Here is a 17239-nt window from a genome sequence, read left to right on the forward strand (position 1 = left end):
AAAAATAATGTAAGACTGCGTACAATGAATCATTCATCGAGATCCCACATAACGAAAGCTTCATGCACTGGGATTCCCACGGCAACGACAACACCACAAGAGAAGTTTTCAGAATGGTTGGCAATTCTATATTGAGTTATAAATGGATAAAATATTCATAATCAAATGAATCAAATTTAATGTTCGTCTTTGATAAAAATTTATCTATATTCGTTCAATCCAGATCAATTAAATTTATATTATCAACTTCAGTAACTAACCAAACAAATTTAAAATTTAAAATTTAAAAATTTTAAACAATCAAACATACTTAAATTGAAATGTCAATAACATTTATAAATTTATATTATCAACTTCAGTAACTAACCAAACAAATTTAAAATATAAAAATTTTAAATAATCAAACATACTTAAATTGAAATGTCAATAACATTTAAACAAATCAAGCTTGAACCAAACTCAAGCTTATAAAAAAAAATCAAATTAAATTTGAAAAATTATTTCCACGGCATAGTTCATTTAAGATCCGGCTCGATTTAGTTCGGTTACATTATCAAATAAGCATGACCACTCCAAAACATAGCTTGCCTCAGCTCGTTTACGATCCTAATTCTGTATCTTTACAGATTCAATGCTATAGAACATCATTGCGTCATTTTTCTTTCTCCATGGAATGAGTTCATGCACATCAAGCTGTGTAGCCGTGTCACATGAGAGACATCTGACTAGGAAGGGTAATATTCATGCTCATGTTACAGTCCTCACTCATGACAAAATATCAACGGCGACACTGTTATTATGTATTACAGATACACAACACTAACTATTGACCATTTCCATCATATCGGAGTCAAGATGAGCCCAAAAAACCACATGATGGTGTTTGCAATATCATGTGGCATAAATGTGCAGGTCCAGTGTCATTGTTGATTAGTCTGGAGACTCATTGAAAGTAGCTGGGAAGTTTTTCGCTGCTGCTTCTGTTAGGTCACTGCTCAGGAAAAGAGATTATGGTGGAATATCATAAGACAGTCGAACTATGTATAAAAATATAAAGTGATCGTGTTTATGGTAGAATGAACCTGTCTGCGGCTTCAATTTTGCTGATCAAGGTGATGTTCTTTGATGGCATAAGGGAAAGAAAGTCAGCCAGGTCAGTTTTGCTCCATTTCTTGCACATATCAAGCAAAAAATCATTGAATTCCCTTGGTTCCTGCATAAACAAAGATGCAGTACATTAAAGTGTGAATTTTAATCTTCTCAATTGTGGAAATAATCGAGTAAAATAACGAGCACTTAGGCCCCACTTTTTAAATTTTTTGATAAATCATTTAATATAAAAGGTCATTGAATGTTTGATAACTCTCTTAGTTTAATCTTCTCTATAAAAACAGTACTACTTTTTCTTCCTTCTCTTTTATCTCTCTTAGTTTTGTTAGCTCCTGTGCCGAATCCAGTGTCGTGCCAATCAGCAAGTGCAATGGCAAATTTTGCCCATGCTGAACAGCACAGCACTTTAAACCATGCCTAAAACAATCTGTAAATAGTCTCAAGTGTAAACATTTAATAACTAAGGTCTAAGAGATATGAGTTTCAAAAATTAAAGCAACATAAACAATCTTTATGACTAGCTAGGAGGATTTGCTTAATGATAGTTTTACCTGTTCAAGAATACATCCTTCACGAAGAGCTATCAAACATTCAATGGCCTTTTGGTAGGAATGCCCTTCAAAAGAATTTTCTAACAAGTAAATAATATAACTTTTCATCTCTTTGATTGCTTTACTAGTCCATTTTGAACTGTCTCTACGTTTCATCATAGCTTCAAAATCTTGCACCGGGTTCAAATCACCAATCTTTTCTACATTTGTTGAAGGCAAGGCCTTTACCAGACTAGCACTCTGAGTCTCAGGAACCTCACCTTCCTTACCAACTTCCTTTTCATCTGAAACAGATGGTTTTCCCCTCCACGCATGTCTAGATAACTTCCTCTTCTGTAAAGAGATATGCTGTAACTGGGACATTAAGTAGTAAGAATTTGATCAAAAAGTAATGAAAAGAGTTATAGACCTTTGAATTCTCCTTCAGTTCAAACTGCTTCTCAAAATGGTTAGTAATGGACTTGTTTCTTGAAAGAATGTCAAAGTCGGGTTCAGCTATTTTCTTAAGACTATTATCAAGTTCAGGTATGTCCGACCCCGGATCCTTTGATTTTAAATCAAGAAAGCGATAAAATTGCTGAAACACAGATCAGGGAGGCATGATTAGAATACTTGTGGCATGGCATATATCACATATATCAGAACTTGAACAGAAATGTATAGAGAGGTCTAATGCTGTGTTTACTGAGAAAGGAAATTAAAAGAAACTAATTGAGAAGCAATAATCTCCTGTCTACTTTAAAGAAAATGAGAGGCAGTGAGGAAGGAAGTTCAGAATCAAGTTCCTTCATTTTAATTTTGTCTAAATCAAATGGAAAAGAAAAGATGAAAAGTTGGCTTGCAAATTCCAATTGCTCAATTTTTCAGTTTCTTCTCTGTGATACCTCCAAGTTAAACATTGAGAACGGAAATGAATTTCTCATTTCCCTTTTCTTCTTTTATTCAACTTAATATTTTTTCTATTTTCTATCCTTCAAGTAAACAAAGCATTAAGAAGAGTTGACAAACCGCCAAAACTGGATTTGGAGTATATTCAGGCTGAAGCAATTCTTTTCTGTTAGAAGATGTAAGATCCAACATCTTAACAAAGTCATCTGCTGCTTCTTGTTGTTTCTCATCTGGTTGACATGATGAGAACTTGCTAAGTGAAGGAAATTGAAATTCTCGAACATCTTCAGCAAAAGGAAGCACATTGAAGTAAAATGAATCTGGCTGGTCAAGTAACCAATGTTTATTATTATGGCCTGCTGATCAAGATATATCATAATACAATAAAACTTTCAGAATTCAGGTTTTAGAAGATAAAGGCAAGAAAAATCTCACTATCTTATCCACGGATGACAAATTGGGTGTTAGAACCCCAACAACAACTTTTCCTTGACCTTCTCTCCATACACAACGCAAAATTGCAGACCTGTTTTTCTCCTGCATTGCTCTAGCCAAAGCTGAAACTGCAATAATTGCCTTTGTATTCCCTGGCTCCGGAATAAAGATATTGACATCCTTCATATAATAGTGCCTTCACAAAGACAAAACATGTAGTAAAGAAGATATGAATGCATATATATATATATATATATATATATATAGAAAATTAAGTTCTGGGAAAACCTAATGGATGTCCTGATCAAAATATTGTTACAAGGAAAGAAGATATTGGGCATATAACTCATGCTATGTGATAGGAAAAAGTGATCACAAATCTGACAAAATTGGATACGAATCACCACCACTTGGAAACTCAAGAAAATTATATAATCTTCAGAATCATGATCAAAGAGATAGATGGCTTGGGTCAGAAATACAAATATGGCTGAATATTCCATCTAAGATTGACTATATTTGAACATATCACCAACTGAATATATTATATGTTTTAGTTTGTAAAATGTTCAGATGTCAACAGTTGACAATTGGTAAAAGTAGGCATGTACAAAAGACATCAAAAACATGGGTCGGTTGATTCCATGTCTTCAGATTTTTAACCATCCATGAAGGACTATACAACTACCTCAAATACATACAGAAGTTGTGCGACCAAGGGATAATTCCTACATCAAGTGTGGTAGGCTGTTCACATTGGATCAATAGGCTTGAGACCAGGCATACTACTAATATGAACATAGCACTTTTTGAAGCACATAATTCAATAAATGAACCATATAAATAGGTAAGGTTATAAAAGTTCTGTTTTTCAAGTTGAATATACATTTATCTAGGTCACAACAACTGCTTTTAGAGTCAACCTAGTTCTAAGCCTAATAGGAGGCTCACACATGACAGAAGCCACATCGTCTGGAATCTCTCGCATTGCCATTAGGGGATGGTTTCAGATAGAACTTTGAGCTTGATTTCTCCATCAAGCACTAAATCAAGAGATTGCTGGCACACAAATTTAGTGTCATAATGGAAATGAGAGCTTCATGAGGCTTACAGGTTCCACAGATATCAGATTGGAGTCAGCTTTCCATTTCCTGCGCATATCCTAGCATAATCTTCTACATACCTATCATCTCTTTTTTTGAACAAAAACTTTTTTTTTTTAATGCAATAAACCCCAACTGAGGCAACCAAATTGGCTGCAACGCAGCCTCATTGGTATATCTATAAGCATATGGAACCTGATACGACACTGCTTCATCTTGGACTAGCAGTTGGGATTGTTAGATTGTCAAGTCCTTGAAAAACCATCAATTAGATTTGTTTGATCCATGAAGTTACTCTAACTTCACTAGTTGATTTAACTAAACTTAAGGACTTCAACAGGATAATGCTGTCAACAGACACAAGCCATCATGTCATCAGACTCCTTATGTTTTAAATATTACCGTGATATATTTGAAGCCTTGGTAAATCCTAAAAGCTTCACACTCTTTTTAAGTTTGACTTTGGCTGCTTCCCATTCAGAAGCTGATATAGGAACAACTTGAGGGCCATAACGATAGCCTTTAATTCTTTGCTCCGGGGGAACAATTTTATCAGGATCCTCCATTATTTTATATTCAAAATCCACTTTAACCTCATGTGTTGCATATTTGTCTCTTGTAGGTGCTTCATCAGAATACTTTTTCAATGTAGGAAATTTCTCCTCAGCTGTCTTTTTATATACCCAGACCTGCATAGACAAAACTAGATAAATGGTAAAAATTAAACATAAAACTGAACTTTTAGAAAAGAAAATCAGTGCTGCAACCGCAAGCTTCATTCTAAATTACAAGGACACAAAACCAAACAATAAGATTAGAAAAGACTAATCCATGAGAACCCAAATCAAACAACTACTCAGAAAGGGCAAAAACTATACAGAAGCCCAACCAATATATATGCAATGAAGTTTCTTTCAATGATTCACTTTTTTAATGGAGTTTGGAGATGGATTGTATATCAAAGTTCAATTTGGTGGCACGTTGGTAGAACAAAATAGGAAAGATAGAAAATGAAAAGATAACCTCATCTAAAAATAATCAATTTGTACATGTTTCTATGCTGCTTCACTGAAGATATCCAATTTTCACCAAACTTACCACTAGCAGTTTGTTTTTGAAAATAAACCAGTCTTCCTCTCTAATTGTAAGTTCCTTCTATATATTAAATCAAGGCTTTGTAAATATTTAAGAACAAACTCTTCATATTTACTAATACAGAGAGAAGGTGAATTTCCAACCTGCATTTCCCAAAAAAAAATGAACTAGTACATGGAAATATGACGAAAGAAATTTACCAAAAGCAAAGCTAACTGGTTCATTTTTTTCAAGGCGGAAAATTAAGATAGGAAGAAAGTGCACAGTACAGGATAGAGTATTACTCAATTTAGGAAGAACGTATACAGAAGAAAAATAGAGTATCCCGCAGCAGAGGAAGAAAGCGTATTGTAAATAGTCATTAGTGGAGGTAAGTTAAAAGTCCAAACAAAGTAAACTGGATTTATTTATCTCTGATTTACAAAAGCATAAAAGACAGCATAGATAATAATTATGAACAGTGTCCAAGTTCAAGAAACCTACCAACAGAACAATGTAATGATCTCACCTTAATCTTCATTGTCGAACTGAGTTCCAAATCTCCTCTGAATATTGTGACAGGATTTATCCTCCGTGCCTTAATAGCACCTAACAAAGATGTCGTACTATCAACATGCACTATATTGGCCACTGCTTGCTGTGAGAATTGATTGAGGAGTTTGTCATTCTCATCAATGACCTGCTGATTTTCAACACCCCATAATTTTTCTCTGAAAATTAGGCAGTTCAGGCTTATGCCTTGAGCATTCATCTGATGAGCAATAGTTACTGCCTGATCCACTTTCGTCCCTTCATAAGGTTCCTTAGTAGCACATTGTGCATTTGTGATGAGATGAAGACATTTTTTTAGTTTTTCCTTGGGATTAAATTTCTTTATCAGCATATCCATACCAACCACAATGGCATCCAAAACTAGGAAGTAGTCAAGGATAAAAAAAATTGCAATCAAAATTAACCAATTTCACAAGACTGATAAATCAATAATAGAGATAAGATTATATCTTAAGAGAATAAATGCAACAATAGCCAGCATAATGATGCCATCAAGATTGTAAAAGACATTTCCAAGCAGCAGATGGTCAACCCAATACCCAACACATGCATATGTGGGTGGTAGTCAGAACTAAAAAATGTTTAATACATTTATATTTATAAAATGACTAACATGGAACAAATAAAGTACGCACCCAATCCATAACTCAACATAATACACACACACACACACACACACAATGTAAAACACATAATAATACATTGTAGAATACCTCATAATATTATAACGTAGAATAGGGCATATCTATTAGCATGCATATAATTAATATCTAAAGTGTTCATCACTTGAACAACATATGTTTAAGTAAACATACGAGTATCCTTAGTTTAATTTTCTAATTTCATTTTTTAGAAAATAGAATTTAAAATTAAAAAAAAAAACTATATTATCACTGATTTTTTTACACCTATTAATTTCTTAAAGGTGAATAGTGTCATAAAAGTAATGATAAATATTTATTTTCTAAAAAAAATTGAGATAATAAAATTTTCATAGACCAAAGAAGGATGTACCAGCCATAAGAATTAATCTTTTGTACATACAAAAAATCATCACTAAATTGCTCATCATATTCTTGATCATCAAAGGAACTGAACCATTTTTTTTCTTTTTAACTACACAAGACAGTCTACCTAGACCACAACCAAATGCAACTGCCCAAAGGAATTGCATATCATATGTGCAATCAGGTCCCTTATCTAAAATGACTTAGTAGCCACATATTCACCATCATCAATATAGGTGTTGAGTGTCAAGGTAAGGAGAATATAATACATGGTCACTTGTTGGTGTTCGTGCGATGTCCAAATCCAATGATCACAATTTTCCTAACAAAAGAAACAAAATAAATTTGCAATAGATCAAAGGATAAGTTTGATTGTTCTTCTAAACATTTCAACATTTTAATTCTAATTCTTGATCAACATTTCATCAAGTTAGCTTTAAGATCATAAGAAGTAAATAAAAATTTGTAAATTTAATTACTAAGTCATCTGTGACAAAATGAAACTACAAGAAGTCTATTTGATTTGACATTAACCAACACAGTAACAGTTTGAAACTTGAGCAGAAAGATATTCAAGCAGTAATGACAAAACTTCCTCTAAGGGTGGAATTTGGATACAGTCTCCAGGGAATGTCCCTCTAGGAAGATTTAAAGTTTCCAGATCAGCTTCATCCACAACTCCAATATCACGTAAAACAAACACGTGTTCATATCCACCAACTTCCTTCTCAAGCTCATTGTTAGTATCTGGAAAGTTAATCATGAAATATGAAATATACAGAATAGCAGTAATGAAGTAAAGTTTCAAAAATAAAGATGAACAAACATTACACATTGACGTGAAGAAATCAGTAATTGGCAACAAGAGAAAGGCTATTTGATGAAAGAAAACAAAAAGGAGAAGTAAACAAGTGAAGGTTTAAGGCTTCCTTTGGCCGAATGAATAATGAGTAACAAAGCTTGTAGAAAATAAAACTCGAGGAAGCACCGTAGAGGAAAAGAGTGCACCAAAATAAGCCTATCTTTTCCTATTTCACTAATGGGAGAAACATCATTTTGCTCAACAAATTACCTCTTTTCACAAAAATCCCTAAAATTTCATTATCATCAAAAACGCCTCCCATGATTTAAATTTTATTACAAAAAACCTCCAAAGTTTTAATTTATCAAAATGACACATTAATTCACTTTTGCTTACAAAATGCCCCCTTTCCCACCAACTCCACTTTAGTAGGGATAGTAAAGCATAGGGGCATTTTAGAGAATGTGAGTAGACAATCGGTTTGAGATGATCAAGATAGATCTAAGATATCATCATGTGCCCTTGCAATTCATGTAATGGGATTTCCTCAATCTTAAAGATCTTGTTTGGAATGAAAACAGGAGTTGAATTTTGACATTTTTCCCGTCATTTGGTGAAAATTTCATGACTGTAGCAAATCCAGTTGGAGACGATTGTGTTGACGTAGACGATCCATGTGAAGGGTTAGGAGGCAGCAAAAAAATTTAGCTTGTTCACACAATTTTTCCTTTCTTCCGTGATTATTAACAAAATAGCAAAAAATGTTTGGAGGTGGAGATAGGTGTCAAGAAGACAAGAAGATTGAGGGAGATGCTAGTTGCACAGTGGACAAGCAACTTTGAGGCATAATAGGGTCTTGCGGAAGTAGTGGTAGCCAAATCTAGGGTTTAGGGGGAAAGGATGATAGGTTTAGGGAAAAAGAATAGTCTAAGATTTTGGGGCAAAGTACAGTGCTAAGAGGCGGAAGCCCAAGATATAAGGTTTAGAGAAAAAGAATGGTTCTGATACCATGGAAATTGAATTAATTGAAAACTTGTCACATCCATGAGATCCTAACTAGATATTATTCTTCATAAAATAAAATAATTTTTCAAATAAAAACCCTAGACACTCTATCTGACTTTTCTAACCAAACTTATCTAAATTTAAAAAAAAAAAACTAAACAGATTTTCATTAAAGCTAATTACACTATCATATCCCACAATTTATATATATGGTTACAAAATCTTGTTTTCCCAAAGTAATCCATTTAAATCTTAACAAAAATGATAAATTGATACATGAAGTGAACAAGCAAAAGATTAATCAAAACGACATCGAGGAGCAACTCATGGCATGGCAAATCGAAAGACTGCATTTCCAAGTGGCATTAACCATTAGATCCATCAAGAAATATGCAAAAATAATCTAACTTGAATGTTATAGCATCTTCATGTGCATTGGATTTAGTAAGGATAACCCTATATGGAACTTGTGAAATTATTGGTTACACCATGGTATGCTTCTCAGGACATTAACCATTAGATCTATCAAGCAGTATGCAAAAAATGATTAAACCTGAATGCTATAACATCTTCATACATATTGGATGCCATAAGGATAACCCTATATGAAAATTAGTGAAATTATTGGTTAAACCATCTTGTGCTTTTCCTGGCTACAGAGATTAAAGACAACAGTTGTAGCAGCTTTAATATTCATTGCAACAATAACTTTGATGATACTATCAGTATTTGAAATCTTATACGGATAAAAGTACCTTTAGTTCCAAATAGAACTATTCCAACCAGATCACTTTTAGCAAAAATCAACTGCACAAGTTAGAGAAAAATCAGTCAAGAATCTCAATGTAATTAGGAAATCAAAGATATAAGCATTAGTTACTGAAAAAATGAGTCATAGAATAGCCAAAAAAAGGACAATAGCATCATATTTTCTTAGATAATGTTGGAATTATTATTTTAAATTGAACATGTTTAGTGACATGTTAAATAGGTATTGGCCCAAATATACTATTCAGTTCCAAGATGTTATAATTGTGTCCCTACTGTGTAATGTAATAAGCCCTCTTTAGTGAAAAACCATAAAGGACAGACTGGTGCACGAAACTCCAGCCAATGTGGGTCCCAGAGAAGGGACGGACCACATTGGGTCTAAATATCTCATCAAATATTAAAGTTGTTCCCTCTTTCTTCACATAACTCCCAAGATAATCTTTTGATCTTTCCATTCCTGTAATCCACAGAGCAGACGAGGCAGCAATTCTTCAATTGCATTAGGAGCTTGCCAAATTGCAATTTCACATTATATGAAGAGTCCAACAACTACAATTGCCTATGACCACATCCAATTAATCATTAATTAGAAATTGATGGATGTATCCTTAATTTGATGTCCAGATAGCCCCTATCACTTTGATAGCTGCCTACTAGCCATCTACTTGGGGCCAAATTAGAATTGCATAATAATCCAACCTCTGTCATCTACTTGGAGCTTATAAGCACGACATTTTATATGCCACTCGTGATTGCATTCAAAACCAATGTCTCTTCTTCGATGGTGCTGCCAATGAGCGTGCTTCCCACATCTTATATGGATACTCATTCACAGCATCCTGTAATGGTACCATCACAAGAAAAACTTATCATTTGCTTCCCTTAAAGCTAAGTAGAGCTCTCTCATCCCTATCAGAAGGAAATCCAATCTCCTAAACCTCTTCCTCAAGGTCCTCTACTTGTGTGTCTCCTCCCTATATCTAATCTCTATGGTCCTCCACATATCACCACTTTGCAACCTCAAAGGAAGACCTAGTTTCCTTCCCAAACTCATCTAGGAGGCCATCCAGCATGCACTTTTTTTACTGTCACCACTGTAGTCATTATGGGTCAGGTCTTTGGGGATGTTGTTGCTCTGCCAATTATGTATTTAGACGTCCTGCAGAGATGGAAATCCAGACATGCCACTTCATTTATGCTCCATTACTCTCCATGCATGATAATTACCACGATAACAAAGGTGTCTTCTACCGAGCCTCTTAATCTACTTCAGCTTCAGTGTCGATAGTCTCATCACCTATTTTCTATTCAGTGGAGAAATCAACCAATTTTGACCATCTAAAGGGTTTTCGTTGCCACCCAATCATTACTTTAAGCAGGGCAACAATTGTTATCAAGTCACCTAAAGTGCTTCTGTTGCTGTCCAACCATCTCTGGTGGAGAAATCAATTGATCTTAAAATCTTTTTATTACTTTAATGGGACTTTCTATTATATGGAGAAAGCTGGACATATACAATATCTACACGCTACCTTGAGCAACTTGATGGGATATTAACATAGTAATTAGATGTGAAATAGGTTTACCATCTATATGTTAAATAGGTTTAATCTCACATCTTCTATCAGTTGAAGGATGTTGTAATTGTGTCATATATATGATGTAACCATTCCCTTCAGCGAAGAATAGTAGTAAAAATTTAAACCCTAATTTTACAGATACAATAAAACCGATCAAATTAATGTATTTAAACATAACTGAAGAAACTTTGACTATAATCCACTGAAGATTTTAACTTGCCTTCTTCTGTATGAACATTGAACAAACTTTTCCAACCTCCGGAAGGACGCTATGCATCGACGGACCAACATCAATCAGAAAAATCATCGCTTCCTGCAGAAGGCAACACAAAATGAATGTAGAAAAACATGGAGCATGCCATTACGACCAAATTTCCAAACCCTAACTCGGCAAAGCGGCAACCTTTTCCGTCTCAGACGCATATATGCACGCTTACAATCAGTAAGAAACCCGAGTTCAAAAGACTGATTTAATTCCGGCTTCAAATAAGTAAAAAAAAAAAATATGAAAGTTTGAAATGAGAAGTAATTCACGCGAGGACTAAATCCATAACTGGCACGAAGGTGAAGGAAGCAGGGGAGACAAGACATGAATTTGATGAGAAAAAAAAAACAACAAGAGGAGCATTCTACAGGAAGAAGAGCAGAACGGAGTAAACGCCGATCGAGAGCGAGAATATTAGACTGAAGCAGGGTAGAAGCTACCTTGTTACGAGCCATCGTGCAGACGGAATGACGAAAAATCGACCAGTGAGAGAAGAAAGAGGGGACTTCAAATAAGAAGAGATCAATCTTCTCTGGTACGCGTTGTGGGATCAGTCTTCTCTTTCTTTCTCTGGTTAGACAGCTTAGAAGATCTTAGGGCATTCGTGCGAGCTCCCCAAAAGCTCATCGATGCCACATCAGCACCACTAAAAAATCGCACACAACTCTCATCTTCAAATCTCTCACCAACTTCAATTTCTTTATGAATCTCATATTTTTTTCACAAATTAATATATTATAATATTTTATTATTTGTATTTTAAAAAAAATTAAACTTAAAAAATAGAAAAATAAAGGGAAGAGAGCTCCCTCACTTGAGCCATATAAACAAATGGGAGCTCCCAAGGAGCTCCCTCACAAGGAGCTCCCATTAGAGCATGCATAGTCATAAATATTTTCATGGAGTTCTTTCACTATCATGTTAACTTCACGTTAAAATCTTCTCCATTTCTCTCCACTATCAAAAAAAAAAAAAAAAAAAATCTCTCAACAATTTTTTCGTAAGGTTCACATATTTTTTCATTATATAATTCATCTCTCCTTCATATTTTACCATATATATAATTAAATTTTTATAAAATATAAATCTATAAATGGCTAACATATAAATATTATCATTCATCAAATAAAAAGACATAAATTATAATAATATATAAAAATTAAACTTAAACACATCTACTTCAGATCATGTCTCTGTTTAATTTTTTTTTAATTTTTTCAACCATTTTCTCATGTATCTGAAGTTGTCTTAGTGTCATCTCAATAGTATCCTTCATAAAAATTTCATAATCCTTATGAAAGATCTTAACTTTTCGCAAAGTCATTTTTCCATTTGATATTATTTAATATCTTGTCATTCTTTGTCAAGGATTTATTCTATTGCATTGCACTCGCTGACTTTGAATTTGTCTTTCCTCTTCGTTGCTTTTTGCCCTATCAGATGAATGCGGACTTCAAAGTCATCAACATCAACACTCGTATCTGGATTTGATGCTGAAGTGTTTCCCATGATTCCGATGTCCTTGTCTTCTTGTTAGAGGAATGAGCAACTGATTGTGAAGCATATTTCTTATATTCTTTTACAACTCTCCATACATGCATATACTTAAAATCCCTATTTTTATTGTTGGCTTTCCACATATTTAGTGTATTTTCCAATACATTCTCATCACTCCATCCGCTTTGACAATGAGAATACAAATTATTATAGGTTATAGAAAATTCATTTACCATCGGCGTAAACTTATGTAATATGATTTTAGCACCTGATAGCTTCTCTTCATAATTTCAATGGACCGATGCTTGTTGTAGTAATCAGCTATACGTTTCGAAAAAAATTGATCCTTCTGTCATTACTAATGACTGCGTCATTGCTGATAGTTTCCCATGACTTCTCAAGGACCATATCTTCATCAAGAGACCAAAATCTTCATTTTGAATCATATTTCTCCAGTTCAACTTCACGCTCTTCTTGTGATGAGTGTGGTGGCCACTGAGATGTTGGAACAGACGATGGCGTTAGAGGTTCTTTGTCGCTGATAAATGGGTCGATAGTAGTCCTTGCTTCATTTGAAAACATAACTGGTGGTTGAGGAGGTGAAAATACAAAAGGCATGGAATGCATCCCAAATTGGTTGCTCATGGCTGACCAATTTGGATGTGAACACATACCAAATAGAGCTAGGGCGACGTTACTTTGAAGGGGGAGTGAAAATTTTGATAGCTTTGGAAGACCTTGTGGAACATATTAAATATTTTGAAAATTTAGGAGGTATTGCGTGTGAGAGAAAAATTGAGAATATTGTGTTGGTCCCCTGGCGGGCAATAAGAGGGGAGTGAATTGCACTGAAAATTAAAATCAACCTTTCTCGATGTTTCAAACTAAATTAAGAAAACACTTGTATAAAAACAAAATGTAAATGCATAAATTTAAAAATCGAGATAAGAGAATTTACTAGGTTTGCAATCAGAGAATTGTCAATCCTAGACAAATGAAGTTCACTCAAGTCTCCTTTGGATGGAGCAGCCTCTTTACAACGTTAATAGTTCACAAAAGTAGTAGAACAAGAATAGAAACTATTTTACAAATGATGTTTTTAGCTTCTGATTTCAGGGTTGTATTTATAGCCCTGGTGGGGGCGGGCGCATGGAAGTGTTCCAGGCGCCTGGAGGGGATAAAATTTTATCCTCGTCACAATGGATCGTGATAGCTGGCATTTCGATAAAATTCTGGTCTGAGCGTCTGGACCCGCTCTAGGCACCCAGACCTGGCTGAACAGGCTCGACCAAGGCGTGAGCTTGGGGCGCCCTGGGTCTGGGCGGTCCCGGCACTCTGGGTCTGTGCGGTCCAAGCGCCTGGAATAGCTCCGAGAGCCCGGAGCACAGTCAACTTCCGGTTGACTTTTCCTCTGGGTCTTTCGCTCCAGCTCCGCTCGCTTGGGTGATTTTGGTCATCCAAAATAAGGCTCACCTGAACCCATTTTCCAGTCTTCTCGAGTATCCTTCCACTCTGGCTTCTCGTCTCTCGAAACCGCCGCGCGCTTCCTTCTCGTTCATCAGCGTACTCTTCCAAAGAGCCTTATCCCTCAAACGCAATGAGCCCGTTGGTTCTCTCTCGTGTCATTTTTCTCGCTAGCTGCATCTTTCGCTCAACTTCCTGTGCTCCTAATTCCTGCACACTTAGACACAGGGGATAAAAACATAACAGAACCTAACTTAACTTGGTTGATCACATCAAAATTACCACGGGGTACTAGCATATTGGGCATCATAGTTTGGAGGAATGCAGATATTTTGAGAAGATGTATTTTCTTCTGCATTTGAATAATTCAAAAGATTTGTAAAAGAAGCATTAAAATTTTTGTTCATTTCAAATACAAATAGAGAATGAAAGGATGAAAGAAATAAAGAATGAAGAGATGAATGAAAAAAAAAATGAGTTCGTGGTATATTTATAGAATTTTTTTAATTAAAAAAATTAATTGTTGAACAACAGTTATTAAAGTAGCTGTTGTTTAACGTCTATCTTCATTCAATTAATTTCTTCTCAACCTACCTACTATGTGTACATTATTTTTCAAGTAACAAATATTTTAAAAAAAAGTCAACGATGGAGCGGCTCCGCATTCGCTTGAGGGAGATGGGAGGGAGGTTCCTCCCTCAAGCCACGTCACCAGTGGGAGCTCTGACTGGTGATGCTCTTAGGCTCCCATTATTGACATGGCATAGATGACAATGGGAGGGAATTCCTTCATTTTCGACAAGTGTGGCTCCCTGTTTAGGGAGTCGCTCCTTCACCTTGTTTTTTTTTAATTTACATAATTTTTTTTATTTTTGTTTTTGTTTTTTAAAAATAAATAAATAAAAAAAAGGTTTTTGAAAAAGTGTGGACTATAAAGGAATTATTGAAAGATTTTTTTATAGTTGAGAGATATATGAGATTTTTTAGTTTTGAAATAGCACTGATGTGGTATTGAGAGAGCTCTTGGAGAGCTCCTTTATTGTTACGTCAATGCCACATCAAAAGTAAAAAAAAAATCTTACACATTTCTCCAATATAAAAAAACCTCTTAACAACTTCTTCATGGGTTCTACACTTTTTCATTATATATATTTTCATCTCTCATTCATATTTTACATTATATATAATCAAATTTTTATAAAATTTAAATCCATAAATTGCTAACATGGAATAACATTAATAATTAAAAAAAATACATAAACATTAAAGTGCATCAAACAAAAAGACATAAATTATAATAATATATAAAAATAAACTTAAATGCATCGATATCAACCCACATCTCTATTTAATTTTTTTCAATCATATCATGTATATAAAGTTGTCTGAGTGTCATCTCACTAATATCCTTCATAAGAATTTTATAATTCTTATGAAAGATCTTGGCTTCTTGCAAAACTATTTTTACATTTGATATTCTTTAATATCTTGTCATTTTTTGTCGATGCTTTATTTCATTGTGTAGCCCTCTCTGACTTTGAATTTACCCTTCTCTTTATTGGTGTAATATCCCCGGGGTCAAGGTTGACCAGGTTGACTAGGTTTGAGTTGGCTCAAGCCTGAGTCTTGATGTTTGGGTTTTGATGTTTGACAATACGTGGAGATTATAGGTGCAATCGTCCGATTGGGGAGATTGCTGGTGCAATTCCCCTCTAGTCAGGGTTTGACCAGATTGGTGTGAAGAAGAGACAAGTAGGTCAAGGCTGACCAGATACTTGACTAGGAAAGTCCTAACTGGAGGTTAGGTAGTTGGAAGTCCAGGTGAGTGACTAGGAAAATCCCGGTAAGTGAAGCCAAGTGAAAATCCCGATAAGTGAAGCCAAGTGAAAATCCTAGTGAGTGAAGCTAGGTGAAAGTCTTGCTGAGTGAAGCTAGGTAGATAGAAAGTCCTAGTGAGTAAAGCCAGACAGAGAAAAATCCTAGTGAGTGAAGCTAGGTGAAAATCCTAGTAAGTGAAGCTAGGTGAAAGTCCTAGTGAGTGAAGTCAGACACGTGGGAATCTAGGTGGATCAAGGTTGACAGGACACCTAGTGTTGGGAAGTCCAGTAGGTCAAAGGATTGGTCGGATACTTGACACGAGGAAATCCAGATGGGCCAAGGGTGACCGGACATCTGGTGGAAGTCCAAGTGGGTCATGGAGGACCGGACACTTGGCACGAGACGGTAAGTTCAAGTGGGTCAAGGTTGACCGGACACTTGGCACGAGGAGAAAAGTCCAAGTGGGTCAAAGGAATTGACCGGACACTTGGTGAAGGAGTCCTAGCAAATCAAGGTTGACCAGATGCTAGGCATGAGGTTCCAATAGGTCACGATTGATCGGATGTTGGATTTGGGGACCCTAAACTTGGTTTAAGCAAGTCAAGGGGAGACTAATCGATCAACCGATCGATTGAACAGTGGTTCAATCGATCAACTGATTGATTGGCACTGTGTTACGACAAGCAGCGACCTAAATCGATCAGTAAATCGATTGGGAGCCTTTGTCACAGGTACAGAATGCTTCCCAATTGATCAGCAGATCGATTGGGCACCTCCAATCGATCGGTTGATCGATTGGGGACTGGTTTTTCTCGCGTGATAACGAGAAAGCCTGAATCGATCGGTCGATCGATTCAGGCGTTTTCAAGAGAGCATAGAAGAAGGATGAATTGTCGATCGATTTAGCCTCCCCAATCGATCAGCCGATCGATTGGGAGGCGACCGTTGCGCAGGATAAAGCCGTTGGCGAGCGTCTTTCTCCGCAGTTCTTCCACTCCACTTCCAACGATCACTCTCAGAGATTCGTGCCAAATCTTGAAGTTTTCTTGGAGCAAAGTGTTGTTGCAGTTCCAAGATCAAGAGACGTTCCACACAAGAAGAAAAAGCTAGGGTTAGGGTTTCATGTTGTAAATCTTGTAAGATTTTACTTGTATTTGCTTCCCTTTTCTTTCTTCTTGTATTGAGAGTTTGTACAAGACTTCTCCGCCTTTGGTAGTTACCGAGAATGAGTGTTTTGATTAGTGGAGTGTGTGTCACGTGTGGATCCTTGGATTAGTCACCGCTTCTTGAGGTGGA

At 35.6% G+C, this 17239-nt stretch overlaps 1 protein-coding gene across 1 annotated transcript; it reads right to left on the minus strand.

Moving 5' to 3' along the window:
- Positions 1-632: 632 nt before the first annotated feature.
- On the minus strand, positions 633-11840 carry LOC121992115 (ATP-dependent DNA helicase 2 subunit KU80-like). Its single transcript, XM_042546272.1, has 12 exons — positions 11605-11840; positions 11120-11212; positions 9304-9355; positions 7360-7488; positions 5691-6094; positions 4490-4776; positions 2985-3180; positions 2670-2873; positions 2071-2238; positions 1662-1994; positions 1083-1213; positions 633-991 (listed from the first exon to the last, which is right to left on the minus strand). Exons 1-12 carry the CDS (start codon positions 11617-11619, stop codon positions 931-933), a joined length of 2073 nt encoding a protein of 690 aa, XP_042402206.1. The 5' UTR covers positions 11620-11840; the 3' UTR covers positions 633-930.
- Positions 11841-17239: the final 5399 nt, after the last annotated feature.

Source organism: Zingiber officinale, chromosome 6B (assembly GCF_018446385.1).
Source record: "Zingiber officinale cultivar Zhangliang chromosome 6B, Zo_v1.1, whole genome shotgun sequence".
NCBI classification, from domain to species: Eukaryota; Viridiplantae; Streptophyta; class Magnoliopsida; order Zingiberales; family Zingiberaceae; genus Zingiber; species Zingiber officinale.